General features: G+C 49.6%; 1 protein-coding gene across 1 annotated transcript in view; it reads right to left on the reverse strand.

Annotated features, from left to right (window-relative positions):
- Positions 1 to 4264: 4264 nt before the first annotated feature.
- The window catches only part of ERICH6B (glutamate rich 6B), a 66400-nt gene continuing 53243 nt past the window's right edge, over positions 4265 to 17421 (reverse strand). Inside the window, exons 10-13 of the mRNA XM_015559680.1 lie at positions 15954 to 16039; positions 15646 to 15798; positions 6748 to 6973; positions 4265 to 4468 (exon numbers count right to left, since the gene is read on the reverse strand). Coding sequence (XP_015415166.1) covers positions 4265 to 4468; positions 6748 to 6973; positions 15646 to 15798; positions 15954 to 16039 — 669 coding nt within the window. The remainder of the gene's footprint in view (positions 4469 to 6747; positions 6974 to 15645; positions 15799 to 15953; positions 16040 to 17421) is intronic.

A 17421-nucleotide genomic window follows, 5' to 3' on the forward strand; every position in this document is an offset into this window, starting at 1 on the left:
GGAAGGAAGTGGGCTTAGGGACAGACTGGTGCTGCAGGAGCAAAGGGATAAGAACAGGGAGCATCACAGATACATTTCTTTTTTCAAAGCAGAAAGAGTTGGTCAGGTCTCCACTTCCGTGTGAGTCCTGGATTGGGTGGGCATCACTCAACTGCTTTCATCTTGGCCAAGATCACTCCCCATGAAGCACCCATGTGCGTGTGTGTGTGTGTGTGTGTGTGTGTGTGTGTGTGATAGTCCATACTTCAATACAGTGTTGGAGCATAGAGAAGACGACCTCTGTGCTAGTTACTGGTTTATTCCTATCAGCTCTAAATCCACCCTTTTTGCCCAGCTTTGAGACTCTGAGCCGGCCCTGAGAACATGCCTCCGCTGCCAGCTGGTGCAATGTTAGGCTTTGCTGGTGCTGGAGGTGCACGCGAGGCCTGGGCGGGGCTCTGTTTGTCCGTTCCCTTCTGTTTGGGCTGTCAGCACTGCATGGGAGGTCTGGCGCACCCCCTCTCCCTCGAGCTTTCCTGGCACCCTGCAGAAAGCTTTTTGTGAAGCAGCTTCCGCAACCTGGAGGCCACACCCTGTGCACCAGCTCCAGCTCCCTGGCCCGAACCTCCCCACCAGCCAGGGCTGCAGTCACATCCTCCCCTTAAGTTCTTAGTTCCCTTCTTGGGTGCATTCTAAAGAAAGGAGATGGGGAGAGAGGGAGGGAGGGAAAACACTGCCTTTCATTTGCTGTTCTTGGGCTTCTAGAGTTCTCTTTCAGGTCCCTTTTAGTATTAGCGTGCTAGGCTTTGTTACATTTTCCCTGCTGGAATTACTGGGTCCTCACTGGCCCCTGACTGATACGACCTTTTTTAGTTTCTTCCTGGCAAGCAGGGCATGGCTGCCCACAAATAAATACTCAGAAGAGTGTTTTCCCCATAAAGGAAGGGGCTGGGGGTTGTGTAGCAAGATACTCTCCAACAGGCTCCCTATCTGGTGCCTTTTTTCTGCCCTACATGCTCTCTGTCTCTGCACAGAGGCTTGCTGCTCCTGGAGACTCCCAGCGCGCCCCACCCGCTCCTGGTCCTTCTTCAGCCCTGGCTCAGAGAGGCTTCCTGCGACCTCTCCCACCTCCCCGGGTGACCCCTTTGCTCCCACTGTGCTCCTTCACAAAGCAATACCTTCATCCTTTTGCTGTTGCTTGTGTGTCTGATCCCCACTCTGTAATCCTCGAGGGCAGACAACCTGTTCTCTTTGGACCTTCGGCACAGGGTAGGCGCCCAGTGCATGCCTATTACATGGTGTAATTATTACCGAATTAATTAGTAATTTCTGTAGGCACTGGACGAGACTCCATGTGCTTTGGGGCATTCACTGATGTGGATACCCATCAGGAAACCCTTGTGTGTCACTGAACAGTTAGTACAGTGGGGCCTTGACTTACGAGTTTAATTCGTTCCATGATGGAGCTCGTAACTCAAATTACTTGTATGTCAAATCAAAAAGTGAACGAGTGAGACACGTGATGCTGGGCTGATGTTGTGGCGTTCACTGTGACGTTCGCTGTGCCAAATAGCAGTGGGGTATCTGAAGCTGGCTCATAACCCGAATTTTAGCTCGCAACTCAAAGCAAAAAATCGGCTGAGAGACGGCTCGTGTCTCGAAAAACTTGTTAGTCAGGACACTCATAAGTCAAGTCCCCACTGTATTGATAAACAGCCCAACTGAGTCCATTTTTGTTTGTAGGAGAAGCACCGTTTCCTGCCAAGTCACTGAAGAAGAAATGATAATGAGCAAGAGGGCTCGTCCCCTCAGGAAGTGCAGGGCCTGAGCGGGGCTGGGGTGTGAGGCAGACATGTGTTAGGGTTGAACTGTGTCCCCCACATTCATGTGTTGAAGTCCTGATGCCCAGTACCACAGCCCTGATTTGGAAACAGGGCTGTTGCAGAGGTAATTACTGGTGAGGTGAGGCGCACTGGAGCACACGGACACGGGGTGGGATCCGGACTGCAGTAGGGTGGCCCCTGAGCCATTATGAGTGGTGTCCACATTAAAGGGGGAAATTTGACCCAGACACATGGGAGAACTCCCTGTGAAGACTGGAGTGATGCTGCCACAAGCCAAGGAGCTACCCGAAGCTGGAGAAAGGCCCGGCTACACACCCTCCCCAGCACCTGCTCAGGGAAGCCCTGCACTGTGGGCTTCCAGCTTCCAGAGCCGAGACCATCAGTCTCCATGGTTCCAGCTGCTCAGTGTGTGGCCCTTGGCTCCAGCAGCCCGAGGAGACTGACGGGTGGGATCCGGGCTTTTACAGGCCTGGCCAGCTGGTTGGCTGCTGTCAGTATTTACTGCCCAGTCTGTGAGGTGATTCGCTTTTCCTGGTGGAAATAACTCAGAGTTCAGTATTCTGCCCAGAGCAGGCGTTACAGGAGCGGCTGGAAACCTCCCATCTATTAAATGCTGGCAACAACATAGTTTAAAACGGGACTGACGAGACAAAATGCCTCTGCAAGGCTGCCTGCGGACAGCCTCTGCACTAACGGAAGCCTGTGTTCAGGTTTGGTGGAGGAGGAAGACTGAGGAGAGGAAGTGGCTGAAAACAGTAAGAGCCGCACCTACTGAGCACCACAGTGCCTTACCGACGCCACCTCCTTTCGTCTTCACTGTAACTCTTCCTACTTCAGGTGAGGAACGGAGTCTAGCGGGCCTCACTGCCTTGCCCCAGGCCCCACAGCTGGCAAACGGTGCTGCCAAGATGGCCAACCAGGCCTGTCTGACTCCAGGGCGCACCCGCCTTCAGGTCCGAGGCCTTCAGTCCCGGGAGAAACATCTGGGAGTAACGGCTGCAAGCTTGGAAGGACCTGCTCATTGCCAAGTGCGACTCAGGAGCTTTGTCTCTAGTGCCCGTGAGGAAAGGGGCTTCTCCGCCTCCTGAGTGGAGGTGCCCAACCAACAAGGCCCACGGGCATGTTGGGGGTGGCCTGCAAAGCTCCACGTCTACAGTGCATCCATGCCAGGTATGGTGGTAACTGTAGTTTTAGCTGATGATACTGTTCACCAACAAGTCTGAGTCGAACAGTGGAAGTGGCTGTGACTCCCCACTGGCCTCAGTACCCTAGTCCCAGCCCAGCTGCGCAGCTTCACGCCTGGGGTGGTGGCTAGAGGTGGAGGCAGGCAGTGTGAGAGCAGGAGGCGGGCACCCGGCTCCTGGCAGGGAAGGGCTAAGTGCTAGAAGGGGTTTCGTCTTGGTTTAGGCGGCAGTTGAGATCACCCTGGGAAATTTGCCGTGTCCCAGGGATTTAAAAGGCACACCGCCCAGCTCCTGAGTCCCCTGTTCTAGCAACTCCCACCCCTTCCCATGCTCAGGCATCAACTAGGAACCATGTTTACAAGACATAACCCGCCCCCCCTTATCACCCTGGATTGCACCAGATAAGCCAGCCAATCCGAGACCACTGGGTGTTGTGCGAGAGATCAGGAAACAAAGTCACGTGAACTGAGGTGCATAGCAAATGTCTTCAGAGCAAGATGAGTGTCGCAGAGACGAGGATGGACGTCCTCCTGGCTTCTAGCGGCCTTCCATGCTTCTGTCCTTTCTGAGAGCCGTTGCATCTCCCATCCAGATCATTCGCTTCCTGTTTTGCTTTACCTACTCCAGTTGGTAGCTATTACCAGTGACCAGAAGGGCCCCAGCTATTGGAGGGGGGGTTAGTCTGGGTCCTTTTGGGCTTAGTTGGCTCCTGGTTTGGGGGACCCCCTGCAGGCGGCTGTGGTTTGCTGTCTGGGTTTCCCTCTGCCCTGGTGGGGATGGGAGAGGAGGTGTTTGAGATGAGTTCAGGGTTAGTGAGAGCTACTATTTCTAGACCCATTTCATAGACGAAGAAACTGAGGCGTAAAGCTACTTGCCACACAGCCAACACTTGGCAGAGCTAGCCTTCGAGACGGTCTATGTCCTGAGTCAACCAGGTGCAGGAAGGTCGCAGTGACCAGTGGGAGCAAGCAGGACAGCTGTGGACTGTCCTGCCCCTGAGACAGCCTGCCTCTAATGCTGTCGAGCCAGGGCCGGCTCCTGGGTCCTTTCTGTCCCCCGCCACGGAGTCTGTCAGAACCCCAAAGGCTTTTCCTGTCAAACCAAGCTACCGTGACAGGCCCCACATTACAAAACAACTCTCAAGAGACAAAAACGAGACTTTGGGGTTTTCCTTGGTGCTCCTGACCATAACCTTCCAGAGACGTCCAGCAGGTGCTGGCAAGCCCGGGGCAGTGCGGCGATGGCGCTCATCTGGACCTAAAACTTCTTCCTTTTCCGACTGCTGTCCAGCAGCAAGTTCGTGGCGCTCTCTATGAAGTTTTCCAAATCACACATGGTCAGGAAATGCAGGATCTTACTCATTTTGCCCAGAAGGACCTGCATCTTCCGAGCTGTTGAACCAAAGTCCACCTCCAGGATTGCTTTCACCTTCATTTCTCTCAGCCTCTCCGGGTTGATGAACTGTGGGAATTCACGGAAGGCTAGGTGAGGATATATGCTGCCCCAGACCGCCCCCCCCGAACCCCCCCAGGATCAGACCCCTGTGGCCAGGACCGAGTCTTCCCCGGAAACGCCACTCTCCAGGGCAAATCTCCACTCCCAGCCCAGCCACCAGCAACCTTTCTGCTGCTTCCCGAGGACACGGCTGGGCCTGTGCCCGTGGCCACCCCCCAGCCTGAACCCAAGCCAAAGGGTGCCAGCTCCTGAGACCTGGTGTGGGTTGCCATCCAAAGGCTGTGCCCCCCTGGGGACATCAGTTGGGAGGCTGTCCGAAGTGTCTGCCACGGGCCGCACTCCCACTGCGGGCTCGCCAGGGTGTGTCTGGGTTTTGCTGGGATGAGGACTGCCCAGGGAGGCCACCTCTACTGCAATTCGGCCTTGGTTTGTAGCTACAGAAGGCCGAGCAAAGGGCCTCCCAGAAGAATGCTGAAGAAAACCAAGATGTTCTATTTCTATGAAGTATCCAACTTATGAAATGTTTTCACACAAAGCGTCTTATTGAAGCTGTACAACGTCACTGTCACTTTATAAACGACAGCAGTCTCAGAAGGAGCAAGAGGCCTGCCTGTGTCACACGGGAAGCGGAGAGTCTGGCGTGTTCTCAGGACGCCCCGCTGCCTGTCCTGGGAGGACATCTGTGCTGATCCATTTGCTTTGGCCCGCTGCCCCCTTCCACTGGCACAGGACTCTGACCATGTCAGCCATTCACCTGCCCTTTGGGGCATTGGTTTCCTTTGCTGACCCTCCCTCAGTGGAACCCCAGGTCCTCATGCCCTCTCCATTCTAGCTGCTCCCTCCTAGCTCATCTCCATGTACAGGGGCAAAGGGAAAACTCGGGGAGACTGTAAGTATGCATCATCTCTTTACTGAGGTGGCTGCTCTAGGGGGCCCAGGTAGGTGAGAAGGTTGGGACTTCATTCTTTAGCTTGTAAACCAGCAGCCTTCCTAGGCAAGGGGACCAGGGTGACCAGCTGTCTGGATCTGCATGAATGGTCCCAGCTTTAGCTCTCAAAGTCTCCTATCCTGGAAAACGCCCCCGTCCTGGGCAAACTGGGGTGGTGGTCACCCTAACCTGCCACATTCTCTCCTCTCCTTTCAAATAGTAGTCATACAGCTTAATTGTGCTTGAGTCTGCTTCTTCCCTTCCATCAGCCTGCTTCTCCGCCTGGCCCACTTCCCACAAGACATGCCCATCTGTCTCCCCAGGCAGTCATGCTGTCAGCGGCCTGGAATGCCTCTCTGGTGGGTCTGTAAACAGCCCTCTGTGGAGGGGGGGGGGGTGAGGGAGGGGTGCAGAGCTGGAGCAGGAACAGGATCTTGTGTGTGTCTCAGGGGGCAGTTAAGGAGATAGACTGGGCAGGGGCCGTGCAGACGTAGAGGTTCAGATCCCAGCAGCTCCAGGCCTCTGAGTTTGCCCAGTTCCCCGCCTTCACTCTGGTGGTCAGGAAGGGTCTCAATAGCCCGCCTCTTGCCCTGTCACAGTGAGAACGCTAGGGTCCAGACGCTCCCCTTGTAGTGGGCAGAGCAGTGGCCCCCAAAAGACATGGCCAGTAACCTGTGAATGTAACCGTATTTGGAAATAGGATCTTTGCCGATGTAATCAAGTTAAGGACCGTGGATGAGGACTTGGGGTGGGCCCTAACTCCTGGTGTCCCTATAAGAGAAAGGAGAGGGAGGTTGATGTGCAGAGAGACATGGAGGAGCGGCCACATGAAGACAGACGCAGAGACTGGAGGGAGGCTGCCACAGGCCAAGGAATTCCGGGGAGCAAAAAGCTGGGAGAGACAAGGAAGGATTCTCCCTTAGAGCCTTTGGAGGTAGCTGACACCTCGATTTTAACCTTCTAGGCTCCAGAACTGTGAGAAAATAAACTTCTGTTGATTTGAATCCCGCAGCTTGTGGTCATTTGTTATAACAGCCGAGGAAACTAACTCTCCTTTGGGACTTCCTGCCTGGACTGGGCAGAGGCCTTGAACTTCCAGGCAGTCATTTCTTTGGAAATGAGCATGTGTGAGGAGGAGAGTAGGGCTGGGGACACACATTTCCCCTTTGTTTCTGGCCCTGCCAGATGACAGGGTTGTAGTGAGTGTCAGGCCAAATGAGGCATGTTGATATCGTGGCCTTGTTTTTCTATGGGTTGGAGTCATGCAGAACATGGCCCGGGGCCCATGGCACGACCAGTAAGAGCCAGCCGTGGCCTGCGTGCAGGTGGGCAGAGGTGTGGGGAGTTGAGACCTTACCTTGTACTTGGTGCCCAGGTTTAAGGAAATGCGGTTTGTTTGGTGGACGAAGCGGAAGATGATCTCATTTTGGCTCTTGACTTGTACCTTGATATACTGGTTGATGCTTAAGGAGATAGACCGGACCGGGGGCGCGTGGACGTGCAGGGTCAGGTTCCACCAGTTCCAGGCCTTCTGGGATTTGTCTTTGTCAAAGTAGTAGCCCAGGTTTTGGCTCAGGCTCAACCTAGATTGAGAAGTCCCTTCAGGCAGCTGGGCACTTGGCCATGGGGCCAGAGGCGATGCAGGCCTGCCCCCTCCCTCTCTCTCCCCCTTTCTTGCTTCAACCTTTGCCCACAAACAGCCCACAGGCTTCCATGGGTCTTGGCGGGTGGGAGAAGTTCCAACCAGGAAGGCAAGTCCAAGACGAGGTGCAGCCCTTCAGCCTCCCGTGCAGACTCTAGCCTTGTCTTGTGCCTGGGCCCCCCACTCCCACGCGCTTCTTTCATCCCAGCGGCTACGTGCTCTTTTTCTCCTCAGGGCTTTGCCATGCTGTTTCCTCTGCGTGGAACCGCACTCCCACCCTGCTTGGCACAGCTGGCTCCTGCGTAAGCATCATTTTCTCAGAGGCCCTTCCTGACCAGCCCCTCTGGCTCCCTATGTCACTCTCCATCTTCGCTCCTTGCTGGTTTCCTCCATATAATGTACTAATACGTATAGTTGGTTCTTGTTATTTGTGTATGTGTTAGGTTCTGTAAAGTCGCCTTGAACACTTAGTGAATACTGAGCCCGTTGTTCCAGGAGAACTGTGTATCTATCTCTCGTGAAGGTAATCTTCAATCCTCAAAGCAACCCATCCTGGTGGAGTCCACCTGGCCCCAGAGCTGGGGCTTCTGAGCCACCGAGCCCTGCCTCCTGTCTCCGTCCTCCGGGAGGCAGCACCTCACACAGCCTCCGCGGGGAACGTGCGCATCAGAGGACTCAGATGTGTCACTGCTCTTCCCGTGTTTGTGATTCTGTCTACGTGAAACACACACACACTCCCCCACAAGCAATGAGTCCAGTGCTCACTACTCAGTGTTCATGAAGACTTCATAGAACAGAGCCATCCTGAATAATGAGAACACCTGCACTTGTCTGCCGTCTGTGTTTTCTTTACTAAAATGTAAATGTAAAACGTGGTCCTGCAGGGCAAGGTCCACGTCCGTTTGGTTCCCCAATGAGTTCCTGCCCCAGCACCGTGCCTGGGACCCACGTAAATAGGTGTTGGATGAGTGAGGGTGCATGCGCTTCTCCCTCACCAGCCCAGGCCCTCATGTCTATGAACCATCCTTTCTTGGCATCTGAAGCCAACCATATCCCCCTTCCGGATCTGAGAGCCGGGGAAGCAGAGGAGGTGCGTGTGGGGCAGCCAGGGTCACTCAGACGCCTGCCAGGTTTCCTCCGGGCTGTCTGGTGGCCTCACAGGTCAGCTCAGAGAAGGAGGCCGGCTAAAGGCAGCCTTGTTCACCTCCAACAGGAGAACTCCTTGTCACTCCCAATCTAAGATTCTCCTGTTGTTTCCCATTTCCCAGCAAACAAAGTGCAAAAGTCCTAAGTCTCTCACCTTCGGGCCCGGTCTGGCCTACCTCATTTCTTTACGTAGACAAGAGGCTGTTTGCATGTGAGGAGTTAAAAATCTGGGCTCTGGAGTCAGAATCTCCAAGTTCAAAGCCTAGATCTGCCACTAGGGCCAGTTACTCCCAATGCCTCAATTTCAACTGCAGATGATACTACTACTTCACTCAGAGGGTTGCTGTGAGGATTAAGTGCCTGGACATAGCAATGACTCGGTCATCATTAGAATATCCTTATTACCATCGATGGAGAAAAGGGCAGAGAGGGACTTTTCTTCCACCCCATGGGGAGCAGATCCTGCTAGCTCTACCCTGTGATGGCCCCTATCACAGTTCTCTCACAAGGTCTTCCCAGGGGTCAGAGGTCTGCCCCTGCCCTGGGCACCCAGCTCTGGGCTGAGGCTTCCTCAGGAAAACGGGTCTAGAATCCCCAGTTATCTAAATCTGGAGGTTCCTCCTCAGGGGGTGTGAAGACCCCAAGCTGTGGAGTGTGTAGACCCACCCACCAGGAACCCTGAGTTCAGGCAGGTCCGGGCCCCTTGTTGTGGGGGACCCTGAAGCTTGGCAGGAGGTCCGGTCTGAGATTCCTCAAGTCCAGGGCCTGGAGGTTGTGGGCGATGCTGGGGTTTAGTATCCAAACACCGGCAAACTACAACTATGCCATCACCTTTCCTGAGGAGATGGAAATAAAAAACAACCAAAGAAATATTCAGTCCTTAAACAGCTGAGCTCTAAATCCCTTCCAGCACCTGGGGTGCAATGGAGGAGCTCAGCACACACTGAGGGTGAGGGGTGGGGCTGGGACCTGGGGAGCAGCTGTGGCCATTTCTAGCAATGATTAGGCTTGGATGGCCGCGGTTGAGCAGCTTTGTGTTCCCAAATGACTCGGCGGGTCTTTGCCACAAAATCGATCTCCCTGTGACAAAGGGACTGCAGTTCTAACGATGAATTCTCTCAGGGACCTTTCCTCACAGGATCGAATTTTCCTTTGGTGCTGCTGCCCCTAGGGAGGGAAGCAGCTTGGGACGGGGAGCCCATTCTGCCCTGTGCAATGACATTTTGGGGGTTGGGTGTGTGTGGAGGATACACAGAGATAGTTCCTCTCTCATCCAAGTCTCTGAGGCCTGAAATGCTGCTGCTTCGCTTTGGTTTAAGCCAAACTAGAGCATGACTCAGATAACATGCATTTGCCCTCAGGGGAGGCAGGACAGAAATGTTGGGCAACTGCAGACAGCTGAGTGAGGAAGGGCTGCTGGGGGGAGACGAGAGGCCCACCAGGCCTGTGTGCAGAGGGGCCAGGACCTGCTGAGGAGACCTCTTCCCTTTCCTTATTGGCCTGCTCCTTCAGCACCACAATGGAAGGACAAGAAAAATGACAGTGATACTATGGGGGTGTGTGCTCGGCTGTGGGGGCAGCTGGAGAGCAAAGAGGGAAAGGCAGGGGCTGCCTTTGGGTGGACAGAGGGGCCAGGCCAGGGTGGGTAAGAGTGGAGGTCTTTTGCAGAGGTTCACGAGGCCCACTCCGAACCTAATGAGCAGCTTTCAATGTGGGGCAGCCTCCCTTTTCTCCAGTGACAAGGAGCTCAGCATTAGAAGTGGAAGCTGCCAGTGTATCTCCCCTCTTGAGAACCATGAATGGTGAAGTGATTAGCAGTTTCAGAAAAAAACTTCAAGACTAGAAACAGCAAGGCCCACAGAGAGAGATGGGAGATGGAAGTTAGGGGTCCCTGAATCCAGAAATGGCTCCGAGACTGGTGCCTGAGGCCTGGAAGCAAGGCTATTCTGGGGGAGAGAAATTGAGCCATTAGTCACTGCTGTCCCCCAGATGGGACATTGGGCTCATTCCCTTGTGAGGTTGAGTTTTTCCTGGGGTCCCAGAAAAGGTCTTGTGTCAGCACAATGGCTTGGCTATCCACTGTTGTTGATTTTGATGAGGAGATGGAAGTATTTCCTTCGGGGTCTCCTGTCTTTGTCTTACGGTCTTTAGAGGGGTGTCACACCTGATAGATGAGGTAGCTGCTGCCAGCTTATGGGCCTTGGCTGATTTCTGAAGGCTAGTGGAGGCATGCTGGCCTGGGCCCTACACCCTGGAGACCTGCACAACTGCCTGGGAATCTCTTACAGAGTGCAGGCCTCCAGCCCTACCCAGACCGACAGAATCTGAATCCGAGCACCATCCTTCCCCTTGGGTTTTGATAGGCTGAGATTCAGGGGATAAGATGTAGTTTCTTGGATTTGAAGATGGTGGCGTAGGTAAATGCCTATACTCACTGCCTCCCACAACCACATCAAAATTACAACTAAAATACAGAACAACCATCATCCAAAACTTTTGGAAAGCTTGCTGAATGGAAGTCCTACAACTAGAGAGGTAAAGAAGAAAGCACACTGAGACTGGTAGGAGGTGCGGAGGTGTGGAATGGGCTGGTCCAGCACCCATGTGGGCCACTTTTTTAATTGGGAGGGAAATTGTCTCTGCAGAGGCCGCCTGGAGGGGCAATGGGTCCCAGCCCCAGAGCACACCCCCAGCCCAGGGTTCCTTCCAAAACTGGTAAAAGAAGTCCTTACAGGCAGTAAGAACTACAGGCTGTATAAACCAGTGTGGATTGTGGCTCAGTGACACAGAGGCTGCTGGAGACCCATCTGTTCCTCTTAAAAGGCTGGCAGTATGAACTAAGCTTGCAAGGTCCTGCTTTCTTTTCTGCTCCAGCACCAGGGTGAGGCTCGGGGGAACACAATCACATATGAGGAGGAACTGATTGTCCAACATCAGGGTAGGGATTCAGGGTCAGCTTTCTCCCAGACAGAGGTGCTCACAGGGATCATTGTTTCTATGCTGGGACCTCACCAGTCACAGGGCTGACTGGAAGCCATTTCTGTTTGCTATGCCCTGGTGATTCCCTAAGATCCTACCTCATCCAATTTACAACCCATCCCAAGCTGGGCGCAGTGGCTGTTGCATATGTCCTTGCTCAGTCTAAAATCTCTCAAACAAGCTGCAAATGGGTCAGGGAGCCCCAAACCTATCAATACAAAGCCCAATACTGGGCACCAGCACCAGCCTGCCTTGCTTCATAGTTGGACCTCATCTGGGTACTTCCAAACCTGATTCAAAGAGGAGGAATCTGCAGATCTCTCTGTAGCTCCTCCTGGGTTGCCCCAGGCAGTGGCTGACTTTGCACTTCCCTGGAGACCCAAGAGTCAGTGCACCCAGTGGGCAGTGTCAGACCATACCAAATTACAACTCTACACATCCATAAACAACACACACAAGGGGCAGACTAAGTGAACACCAAAGCCCCACTGAAGCAAATCCTGCTCCATAAGGGTGTCTCCTGCACAGCAGTTCTCCCACTGTAGTCACAGCTGTCCATCACAGCCAATTGTCCTGGAGTGACACCAACAGCAATTAAGTCTCAACTACAACAAGACTTTGTGGGCTCACAGCCCACAAAGAGGTGCACCTAGAGCTTCCATCACAGCCAATTGTCCTGGAGTGACACCAACAGCAATTAAGTCTCAACTACAACAAGACTTTGTGGGCTCACAGCCCACAAAGAGGTGCACCTAGAGCTCCCAGCTCAGTTGACTGAGAAGGCTGAACCACAGAACATCTACTACACAAGGCCACTCTACCAACGCAAGGAGACACAGCAGCTCTATCCAATACATAGAAAAAAACACAGGGAAGTAGCTAAAATCTGGAGACAAAGAAACATGTCACAAATGAAAGAAATGGAAGAAAGCAAAGTACTAGATGTAGAGTTCAAAACAATGGTTATAAGGTTACTCAAGAATCTTCTAGAAACCTCCAAAAAAAAAAAAAAATGGAAAAGGACCAGTCATAAATTAAACATCCACTGACGGAAATAAAGTATAATATACAGGGATTCAACAGAAGAGTAGAGGATTCTGAGAATCAAATCAATGATTTGAAATATGAGGAAGCAAAAAACAGCCAAGCAGAAGAGCAAAATGAAAAAAAAGGAAGAATAGACTTACAAGTTCAGGAAGTACAGAGAGTCCCAAACAAGAAGAACCTAAAGAGACCTACACCAAGATACATCATAATTAAAATGCGAAGGGCTAAAGACAAAGAGAGAATCTTAAAAGCAGCAAGAGTAAAGCAGTTAGTTACCTACAATGGAATGCTTATCTGACTGTCAGCTGATTTCTCAACAGAAACTATGAAGGCCAGAAGGGAGTGGCAAGAAATATTCAAAGTGATGAATAGCAAAGACTACAAACAAGATTACCCAGCAAAGCTATAATTTAGAATTGAAGATCAGATAAAGAGCTTCACAGATAAGAAAAAGCTAAAGGAGTTCATCACCACCAAACCAGTATTCTATGAAACATTAAAGGGTATTCTTTAAGAAGAGGAGGAAGAAGAAAAAGATAAAAAATATGAATAACAAAATGGCAATAAATACATACCTATCAACAACTGAATCTAAAAATCAAAATAAATGAATAAGAAATCTAGTGAACAGAATAAACTGGTGAATAAAATAAAATCAGAAGCATGGAAATGGAACAGACTTATGATTCTCAGAGGGAAAGGGGGGTTGGGGAGGTGGGAAGAGATTAAACAAAGATCTTATATGAATATATGCATTACCTATGGACACAGACAATGGGGTGGTGAAGACCTGGGGCAGTGGGGGAACTGGGTGGAGGGGAGCAATGGGAGGAAAAAGAGGGACATCTGTAATAATATCAACAATAAAGATAAAAATAATTAAAAAAAGATGTAGGTTCTCCAACAAATCAACAAACGACAAGTGCTGGAGACAAACAAGATTACCCAGCAAAGCTATAATTTAGAATTGAAGATCAGATAAAGAGCTTCACAGATAAGAAAAAGCTAAAGGAGTTCATCACCACCAAACCAGTATTCTATGAAACATTAAAGGGTATTCTTTAAGAAGAGGAGGAAGAAGAAAAAGATAAAAAATATGAATAACAAAATGGCAATAAATACATACCTATCAACAACTGAATCTAAAAATCAAAATAAATGAATAAGAAATCTAGTGAACAGAATAAACTGGTGAATAAAATAAAATCAGAAGCATGGAAATGGAACAGACTTATGATTCTCAGAGGGAAAGGGGGGTTGGGGAGGTGGGAAGAGATTAAACAAAGATCTTATATGAATATATGCATTACCTATGGACACAGACAATGGGGTGGTGAAGACCTGGGGCAGTGGGGGAACTGGGTGGAGGGGAGATCTACCAATCAGAAAGGATATATGCACCCCTATGTTCATAGCAGCACAATTAACCATAGCTAAGATTTGGAAACAGCCCAAGTGCCCATCAGCAGATGAGTAGATTAAAAAACTGTGGAACATCTACACAATGGAATACTATGCTGCTGTAAAAAAGAAGGAATTCTTACCATTTGCAACAGCATGGATGGAACTGGAGAGCATTATGCTGAGTGAAATAAGCCAGTCAATGAAAGAAAAATACCACATGATCTCACTTATTCATGGATAATTGAGACCATTATAAACTTTTGAACAATAATAGATACAGAGGCAGAGCTGCCTCAAACAGAGTGTCAAACTGCAGCGGGAAGGCCGGGGAGGGTTCGGGGGCAGGAGATAAGGGGGTAAGAGATCAACCAAAGGACTTGTATGCATGCATATAAGCATAACCAATGGACATAAGACACTGGGGGATAGGGGAGGCTAGGGGACTGTCTTGGGTGGGGGGAAAAATGGACACATATGTAATACCCTTTGTAATAAAAAATAAAATTAAAAAAAAGATGTAGGTTCTCTTGCAAACCTTATTTGATAATTTAAAAAAATGCTTAATTTCAGGCTGAGTCAAAATGCCATAAAATTTCTTGCCTATAATTTTATGTATGGTTTAGGGCAAGTGACTTATTAGCTTCCCTGAGGCTGTTTTCTCATTAAGAAAATGAAAGTAGACTCCCCCAAAGTCTCTTTTGTCCCTAAAAATAAGTGTCATTAGAGAGAAGAGGCCCACCTATATGCAGCCAGATGCCATTTGGGATAATTTAACCAAGTTTCTTGCCCCCACTACTTGGTGGTTCTTGTATCTAGTACCTTCTTCCACCTTTCAGATATCATTTTTATACTAAGGGACCTTCAGGGAGGGCAGACACCTCTGAGAACAAAGTAGACAGCTAATGTCGAAAAAACCCTTACGGAGAAAATATTCTTAAAAACCAAGGCTTGGAATATGAAAATCCTTGTGTCTTTTTTTTTTGGCTGGGGGCAGGGCTGGAGGGGGGGGCAGAATTAATAAGAAAAAAGTTAATATCAATAAGAAAGAAAGAAAGTGTAAGCCCTAGCTGGTTTGGCTTAGTAGATATAGGATCAAGCTGTGGACTGAAGGGTGCTTGGTTCAATTCCAGTCAAGGGCACCTACCTTGGTTGCAGGTTCCTGAGCCCTGGTTGGGTGCATGCAGGAGGCAATCAATGTCTCTCTCTCACATCAATGTTTCTTTCTGTCTCTCCCTCTCCCTTCCACTTTCTCTAAGAAAAAAAAAAAAAAAAAGGAAAAATCTCTTTGGATGAAGATAACAAAATAACAACAACAACAACAACAAAAAGAAAGAAAGAAAATATAACACTGATCCAAGATAATATGCACTTCCCACTACATGCCCACTTAGAACGCAGCAGGAACAGGAAGCCTGAAAAGACAGTCCATACCCCAAAGAGATGGGCAAAAATTTTGAAGTGACTAAACCACCTTGAATTGGTAAGGTGAAGTTTTCCACCATTACCAGAAAGGGAACTTAAGAACTAAGTTCAGTTACAATGAAATATTTAGAAGTTATATTTTTGAATATAATACATGGGTTTCCAGAGCTCTCACCACACCCTCCTCTTTGAGGCCCCCAGAATAGAGGGGTCCTGGGTCTTTCTAAGATAATTCTCATGAGGTTTGACTGTCAAGGGGAGTAAAGGACATGAAGCAATAGAAGTGGTTGCCCCAAGTCTGTGACTGCTATTTCACTCATGGGGAAAGCATTGGTGGGACAAGGACAATGGCCTTGTCTGAGGTCAGGGACCTGTATTACTGGTCCATCATGGTACCCATTTCCCCATTCCAACATGTGTGAGTGCAATGAATGAATTCACAAGCAAAAGTAAGAGGGAGAGAGGGAGAGAGGGTAAGAATGAGAGCAGGAGAAAGAGAGAGAGAGACAGAGAGAGACAGAGAGAAACAGAGACAGAGAGAAATGAGTGAGTCAAGCCTTAACCACACTGCTTCTTCATGCGGATAAGTGTTTGGGACTCATGACCTAAACTTACCAGATTTCTCTGTATTCATCATAGATGGTGGCATGGCCATTGTTGTTGATAAGGGCTCGAACACACCCTTCTTCACAGTCTTCCAAAATGATATATGTGAACTGGCTCTCTTGCGTACAGAAGGAGAGCACAGCCAGGTTTCCCGATGGGTAACTGGAAGATGGTTAAGGCATAAGCAGTCCCTTGGGATCCCCTTGCAGAGCCCTGCAGAGAGTGCAGGCCTTGGTAAAACCATGTCCCAGCCCAAATTCTAGACTTTTTAGGTGCCATATATGTCAATATAGGTGTCCTTGTGCTCCAGTGGATACTATATCTGGCCTGATTGATCAGAAAAGAGAATTCGGAAGATATTCTCATTGGGGTAGAGAATTACTTTTACAACATCTTCGAACACCTGGAAAGAAAAAACAAGCCCATGAAAAGTGTCCAGGGGTTTATTGTCCCAATTTAGAGTACAGAGTTGTCACCAGAGTGCTCGGGACTATCCGGCCCATCACTACCGGGTCTATCATTGCCATCAACCTGCTAGGCAATCTGTACGGGAAGTCTCTAAGGGCCTCAGATTACTTGTCCATATGATGAGGAGGCTGAAAGGGATCACTCTGTGTGCGTGTGTATGTATGTCTGTGTGTGTGTGTGGGGGGGGTGGGGGGTAGTTCAGCACATGCAGATTTTAAACTATCATTTCAATCACTGCAGTAGTTATTGGTTGTTTGTTTCCTAGGGCTGCCATAACAAAGAACTATAATCTGGGCAGTTTGAATCTACAGAAATGTATTCTCTCACAGCTGTGGAGATCAGAAGCCTGAAATCAAGGTGTCAGCAGGGTTGGTTCCTCCTGGTGGCTCTGAGGAAGAATTTGTTCCATGCCTCACTCCAGGCTTCTGGTGATGGCTGAGATCCCCTTTTTTCTTGACTTGTACTGCATCGCTCAAATCTCTGCCTCCACCTTCATGTGGCCTTCTCCCCCTGTGTCTCTGTGTCTTCACGTGGCTGTTTTCTTGTAAGGACACCAGTCATATTGGAGTAGGGACCCACCCTACTCCTATATGACCTCATCTTAAGTAATTACATCCTTAAAGACCAATTTTCCAAATAAGGTCATACTCTGAGGCACTGGGAGTTAGGGGTTAAACATATCTTTTTTGGGGGGAATATTCAGGGTTTTCTTTTTTTTTTAAATATATATTTTATTGATTTTTTACAGAGAGGAAGAGAGAGGGATAGAGAGCCAGAAACATCGATGAGAGAGAAACATCGATTAGCTGCCTCCTGCACACCCCCTACTGGGGATGTGCCTGCAACCAAGGTACATGCCCTTGACTGGAATCCAACCCGGGACCCTTCAGTCCCCAGGACAACGCTCTATCAACTGAGCCAAACCGATCAGGGCTTATTTTTTTCTTGAATCTGAGTGAATTATATTTTTTCTGGGAAATTGTTCATTTTATGTAAATTTTTAAAAGTTTTTTTTCTCGATTTTTCCCTTTTTAAAAAAATCTTTATTGTTCAGATTACACAGTTGTTCCTCTTCCCCCCCCTATAGCTCCCCTCCACCCGATTCCAACCCCACACTCTGCCCTTACCCCCCCCCGCGCTCTATCATGAGCCAAACCGATCAGGGCTTATTTTTTTCTTGAATCTGAGTGAATTATATTTTTTCTGGGAAATTGTTCATTTTATGTAAATTTTTAAAAGTTTTTTTTCTCGATTTTTCCCTTTTTATAAAAATCTTTTTTGTTCAGATTACACAGTTGTTCCTCTTCCCCCCCCTCT

Source organism: Myotis davidii, unplaced genomic scaffold, assembly GCF_000327345.1.
Source record: "Myotis davidii unplaced genomic scaffold, ASM32734v1 scaffold533, whole genome shotgun sequence".
NCBI classification, from domain to species: domain Eukaryota; kingdom Metazoa; phylum Chordata; class Mammalia; order Chiroptera; family Vespertilionidae; genus Myotis; species Myotis davidii.